The 7,326-nt window shown below is 32.3% G+C and overlaps 1 protein-coding gene across 1 annotated transcript; it reads right to left on the bottom strand.

The window, feature by feature from the left end:
* Positions 1 to 4,244: 4,244 nt before the first annotated feature.
* On the bottom strand, positions 4,245 to 5,768 carry LOC132722526 (synaptonemal complex protein 1-like). Its single transcript, XM_060707033.1, has one exon. The coding sequence runs from the start codon at positions 5,766 to 5,768 to the stop codon at positions 4,245 to 4,247; it is 1,524 nt and encodes a 507-aa protein (XP_060563016.1).
* Between the last annotated feature and the right edge of the window lie 1,558 nt (positions 5,769 to 7,326).

Genomic DNA, 7,326 nt, shown 5'->3' with positions numbered 1-7,326 from the left:
ATATCTTTGTCCTTAATATGTCTAAAGTACACTTTTCTACAAAACCTTTGTTTAAACAAAGAGTATGTTCTAAGTTTCCCTTTCAGTACCCGAGATATTCAAACACCAGTTGGTTTGGTACATTTTCACTAACTTGAGTTTAACAACATTACTAAGTTCTTATTGGTTAAACCAGCATCAGATATACCTAAAATGCTTAAAACAATGTTGTACACAAGAAACCTAGCAAACTTTATTATCCGTAAATAATGTTTGACTTTCAATAAAGGCAGCAGATAGTAATTTGCTAACATTTCCATTTAGCAGTCTTTGATAAAACTTAACATAACTACATATTACATCAATAAATAGTGGATACCGTCCTAGTTCACCGCATACTGCCTCATTTGATGTTTTTTTTGTGTACACCCAGAATATATTTTAAAAATTTCACATGCATCTTATCACAGGACATATTTCCAAAGGATTTCAACAACACATAATCTGTTTTTTTTTTAACAATAGAACTACTAATATTTGGTATACCCCAAATCTCACTACCATACAGAAGAATGGGTTTAATAGTATGATCAAAAAGATGGATGATAGTGTCAACATTTTGGTGTAGCTGACCAAAAACCTTACTAATCTTAAAACTTGCTTTCAGTGCTCTTTTATAAAGATCTTCTTGGCAGTAACTGAAAGTACCAGATGATGCAAAAATAATTCCGAGATATTTATAACTTTTAACATGATTAACTTCAGTTCCCTTAAAGTAGAATTTCTACTAGAAAGCCTTCCACTTTTACAAAAGGTCAAAATACTTGTATTTTTAAGATTTACTATAAGACCATTATTGTCACAAAATGTTGATAACTTATTCAAACAATTCTGTAAACCTTTTGGTGTAGTTTACAACAATAACAAATCATCTGCATACAACAAACAACTAATTTTTACATCATTTAGACACACTTGGTCATCACTACTATCAAATACAGCTGGCAAGTCATTAATAAACATCTTAAAAAGATTTGGGCTAAGATTGTCCCCTTGACGCACCCCCATCTGGGGAGAGAATGTTTTTTTCTGTTAACTTATTACCAACTTTTATGTGCATCACATTTGAGCAATAACATGTTTTTTAACAACGTTGAAAAAAGGTCCAGATATGCCAGTATTACATAGTTTATACAAAAGAAGGGAGTGAATAACATTATCAAATGCCTTTGCAAAATCAACAAAGCATGTATATAATTAGGTCCCTTGCTGAAAAATTTATCTATCAATGTTTTCACTACAAACATGTGATCAGATGTTCTGGAATTGGGTTGGAACCCAATTTGTGCTTCATTAATAATTCCATTATCTATAAATTTTGTAATCTATTATTCATTATACAATTAAATACCTTTGATAGACATGGCATAACAGATATACTCCTATAGCAGTTGGGGTCATTAGTATCACCACCTTTATGAATTGCTTTAATATAACCAACTTTCCATGAAGATGGATAAACACCGCTTGAAAGTATACAATTAAACAATTTTTTAAAAACTTGACAAAAAGAAAACTTTGGCTAGCTTTAATCATTTCATTAGTAATGGAGTCAAGACCAGAAGATTTTTTGTTTTTTCAATGAAGAAATGGCTTTGGATATTTCTTTTTCAGAAAATTGCAAAGTCTAGCTCATTGAAGGTTTTCATTTTTTCAACAATTTGAAGTAAATCAGCATATTTTCTTGTCAATATGTTCAAACTCCTTCTTTACACAAAAAAGATTTGTAAAATGTTTTATTCCATCCTTTGCCGATATCTTATTAGCAGGATCATTTGCTAGGCTTCCTCCTAAGATCTTTAACTAATTCCCAATATTTCAGATGGATTATTAACCTAACATACTATCTAATCTAGAAATAATCCCTTTTTTAAAGGTATTCATCTTTTGCTTACAACAACGTTTATAAATTTTTCTATACTTATAGAATGATCCTTTTAAAATATTGTCATACGGCTTTCTAGAATACAGTGAACTTTTCTGCGTAGTAATTCTTTACGCATCATACTAAGGTCACTATCAAACCATTCTTTTTTTTTGACTGGACCGGTCTAGTTTTCTTAACTTTTAACTTTTTCTTCATTGATTTGTTACAGGCAGTATACAAAATGTCATTAAGATTAGTTTACCATTTGATCAACATTTTGCAAAGGATCACTGTCAAAACTCTCAATTTTTCTGTTTAATTTCAATAGAGGAAAGAGCAATTTTAAAATCTAAACTAGATGTATCTGTCCATTTCCAGGATGTAGGCATATCTAAAAGTGTACTTTCAATGTTAACATTTTTGAATTTTGCATACAGTTTTTACATTCAATTTAGCATGATCACTTAAAAAATGGAATATGGTTCTCTACTTGAAAATACAAAACTTTATCAAATAGCTCATCAATAACAACACAATAATCAACAACACTGTTTCCATTATACTGAAAACATGTGGGCTTTCCACCTAAATCTCCAAAAGTCCGCCCATTTAAAATAACTAAGTTTGCAGATATGCATAAATCAATGAATTCCTTACCTCTACTATTACAAACACTATCTTGGCTTTTTCTTTCAGAAATGACCCAGTATTCCCCTTCAAAAATGGGGCAGGCAAATGTGTTAACAATTAGCATCTAACAAATCATTTTCAACTCCTGTTCTGGCATTTGTATCCCCAAAAAGCATAATATCTCCTAAATTACTATAATGGCTTATATCTTTTTCAATAATAGATAAAATGTCTAAGTTATGTCTTAATACATATGAAGAGTATTCTGGTGCCATATAAGTAAAGCAAATATAAAGATCATTTTCCAATGAAAAATAATGTTTACATAGTTTCAAACCATTGAATTTCACTACATGTATTTTCAGATATTGAAATGCCTGAGATTATACCAGGATTAAGTAAAAATAACATTCCCTCCAGACACAGGATAATTTTTTCTCTGTTGGTCTATAAACAGCATGAGTCACATAATCATCAATGCAAATACCCTTTTCTATATCACATTTTGTCTCTTGTAAGCAGAGAATATCTTAAACCTTCAATACTTCTAATAAATTCCTTTTCTGTAAGCTTATTTGTCAGACCATTAACATTCCAGCATCCAATCCTTAAAAAACTTCCCAAATTCTGATACATATTAAGTAACAACTATACAACAGTAACAAACAACCAAATAACTGTAGTCGGCCTCATAAGGCAAAGTGTCATCAAATCATGTTTGAACTCCTAAAATACTTAACATCATTAAAATTCTCCAAATGTAAGTATAATGTGAGATATACAAATAATTGCAACGGAGAATTCTACTGCTCCTAAATGTTAACACGTAACACATGATAAATTTTCTTCATAAATAGAATGAATTTTACTGAATATACAGTACAACCATCTAACATTTATTTACCTTAATTGTAATACTGACTCATATAACATTAGCCAATACATTGACAAAACAAAATTACATTACTTGTTAAATTGACTGTTCACATAGAGCAAGATCTTATAGAAATTATAGATCTGATACATTTTTAAATTAATGTTTAAAAATCAATATTATCATTTATTTTATCTTATTTTTAACTGAGTTATTAATTTATTTTCCGTTAAGACTGAGAGGAAAGAAAGAAAAATATATATTTATATTTACTAAAAAGTACTGCTTAGAGCAACAGTAAATAATGACTCAGGTTGCTAGATATTACAAAACAACATATTATGATCTTAATACACATGCATACAAATTTATACTATTAAGGTTGCTAGATATTACAAAACAACATATTATGATCTTAATACACATGCATACAAATTTATACTATTAAGGTTGCTAGATATTACAAAACAACATATTATGATCTTAATACACATGCATACAAATTTATACTATTAAGGTTGCTTGGTATTAAAAAACAACATACTATGATCTTAATACACATGCATACAAACTTATACTATGAAGGTTGCTAGATATTACAAAACAACATATTATGATCTTAATACCAGTATACAAATTTATACTATTAATTGTCACATTATAGGCTATCTACTGTCCCTTAATCACCAGTTCAGCAAAGTCATCCCTCAGGTTTCTTGCTAAAGTTTCTGTTCCCCACCTTGATAGATGTTTCTTATCACACAGTATTCCATCTAGGGGTAGTCCCCTATATGTAAGGTTACAGTTGTCACTGAATGTCACATTCTGGAATCTTTAGAGCTTGTTTCTGAAAGCCGCCGACACTTGTTGCGCCTTCAAGTTGATGTCCCTCTCCTTCCTTGGTAGTGGTAGAGATATGACAATAGGCTTATTGCCAAACATAGTATTTGTGGTATCGATAAGGTCTTCCATATCTCGGACTATGTCGTCACATTTATTTTTCTCCAGGTCATTACAGGTTACTAGGTATGCAAGCATGTCGGGCTGAATTCCCTCATATCCTTTTATAAAATCTTTTGTGTCCTTCAAAGAATATCTTATGTGTTTCTTTACATACAGATTATTTCTCCCAAAGTCAGCCATGTACTTTGCACTGAGATATTTAATGTTTGAAGTTCCTACCATTAACATGTGTTTGTTATGGGTGTTACTTTTTGACTGATCTGGGTATCTTTTTCCTATAATGGTCGGTTTGTCTCTGTTAATGCTATCCTGGCTATGATTTGATTTCCGTCTATCTTGATTGTTTCTCTTGTCTGTATTTGTATGTGGATTTTGCTCAAGAGTCTCTGTTGCTTTCGTGACTTTTTCATTTGTTTGTGTTGTGGTTGATTTGTTATTGTTTACAGCGACAGTTTCCCAAGGTTGAGTGGCATTATCAGCACTTAATAAGAGTTTTATACTTAACATTTCCTCATCCAGCTTTTTAATTTGACACTTCAGGTTTCTAATCAAATTATCTTGTTCAACTATTTCGTCACATTTCTGCTTAAATCGTTTTTCCATCATATTCAGTTCAGTATGGAAGATATTCTGAGATTTTTCCTGACAAGATAGTTTAATGTTATTTGACTCAATCTCACTTTTCAGTTTCACTTTTTCAGTCTCTGATTCATACAATAGTTTACTGTATCTTGATTTCTCCTTTGCTTTTTCAAGTTCCATTTCTATAGTCATTTTACTGTTCTTTGCTTTCTCTTTCTCTAGTTCAATGATTAACTGACTATTTTTTGACTTTTCTCTATTTTCTCTACTTTCAAATTGTTTTTCAACATTTGATCTTGTGTTGCATTCACGCTGTTTTTCAAGTTCTGTACGTAAATCTTGAATGTCATTTGGTACATCTAATTTCTGCAGGTGTTTGTTCACCTCTGACACCTGGTCGAGAATTTTCACAAGTCCAATTTCTAAACTTTCATTATTTTGGTAGGTAGTAGTTTCTGCAGCTGTTTGTGTAGATTTTGATTCACAATTTTTTATTTCAATGTTACTACACTGTGTTGATTTAGATTCACGACTGTTTATTTCAATGTAACTAGACTGTGTTGATTTTGATTCATAACTTTTCCTTTCATTGTCACTAGCCTGTTTCGTAAGGGTTTTCTTTTCAAGTATTATGAAATCCTCTGGACATTTCACACACACTTCACATGTGTATTTTCGTGTTGATGTCTTATATACATAAAGTTGATACCGTGGTAGTCTGGTGCACACAAAGTGGCACCAAGCCGAGCAGTTAGAACACTGAATCACATCATCATCCACTATTTCACGCCCGTCTGCACACATGCTACACATCTTGCTGATAGATCTTGCCTGTTTCAACGTCTGCACCTTATCTGAAATAAAACTACTGCAAGGGGGGGGGGCCCTTAGCAGTTAGGCTAGCAGAAGGCTCCTCCTTGGAATATGAAATATCGTTATCAAGTGTCCCTTGTGGTTCAATAATCTCACTGGTGGTAACAGTCACATTTCTCAAACTTTGCAATTTTAGTATTTCGTCAGCAAGTATTTTGTTCAATTCACACATGTCCTTATCATTTTTAAAGTACTTGATTATTCCTGGTAGATCGTAGTCGAAGAATACCAAAGGGTTTTTGCCATTAAGCATGCACGAGCACTTTGTAGTGTAAAAATTCAAAGTATATGTAAAAAAAGTTCACTTCTTCTGTGTTCAATCCACCAAATAACTTGCACCAAGTTTCCCTTTAGATCTTCCTTATTTTCAGTGGTCACCTTAACATCACCGGAGTGCTTAATATAGTCATAATAACATTTACACGCAGAACGAAACGCTTCAAAATTTGCAGCATCAGCTTCCACAACATAGTTACCCCCTTTCTCAACAATCTTAAAGTTAACTGGCCGTCTTGCTGCTGACAGTGTTTTGCCAAGTTGTTTGTCAATATTTAATGCGTAGGGCACACTTGAAGCATACACTTCCTTTTTAATAGTCTCTAATCCTTCAGAAATCATCTTGCATGTAATATAGTCTGTGCAGGCATATACAATTTAGTACTGTACAACCTATACCGTTCTTTCAGCGCGAGTGGGTGCGTTATTTTCATACAGTGTTTCCCCATTTGCAAACTTTTTTATCCATATTTCAAAAAGTTTTTAGGAACACAATAAGCATTAACTTCATTTAAACTAGTCTCTATTACCCAATATCATCTTTCGTGTGTCTAGCGTATATAATTTAGTACCGTGTAACCATTAGCGTTCTTCCAGCGCGAGTGGGTGGGGTGATTTCATACGTAGATTTTTCTTTGAACATTACCAGTTTCTAGCACTATTATCTTTACTCAATAACATAGGCATGGAGTCAGTAATCATGTGTACGTTACTTTTAGAACCTTTCTCTGATTGGCAGGACTACAGTTTTTGATTGTTTATTTGTTTATTTTTGCATGCCGTCTGCAAGCGGAACCGGAATATAACTAAGTCTTTATATTAGACCTGGCTTTGTTAAATGTAAGCGGCAGCCATTTTTTAAAGTTGTGTATTTCACGGGAGGAAAATAATTGTGTTTGATTCAGAGGGATATCATTTGGATTTGTTAGTCATACACCTTTTTAAAAGAAAGAAAACATATTTGAGGATTAAAACAGACAAAAAATAAGTGTTGACAGATGTGAAAACATTAAAAAAAGCAGCTATGAAAATGGAAAACTTGGAACTTGCTCGGAACGCTGTGGGTGGTTTACTTGTTCTACGAGCTGATAGCTGTCTATGCTTTTCAATTTTTCATAAAGCATACGGCAGTTATTGCTCGTAGGATACTTTAATATGCCCAAATGTCAACAAGAGCAATCTGCATGTGGAAGGAATGTATTTTTCAGACTGTAAAAATTAA

This window comes from Ruditapes philippinarum, unplaced genomic scaffold (assembly GCF_026571515.1).
Source record: "Ruditapes philippinarum isolate M1 unplaced genomic scaffold, ASM2657151v2 ctg2821_1_1_1_1, whole genome shotgun sequence".
Lineage (NCBI taxonomy): Eukaryota > Metazoa > Mollusca > Bivalvia > Venerida > Veneridae > Ruditapes > Ruditapes philippinarum.
This window is presented reverse-complemented; position numbering and strand designations above follow the sequence as displayed.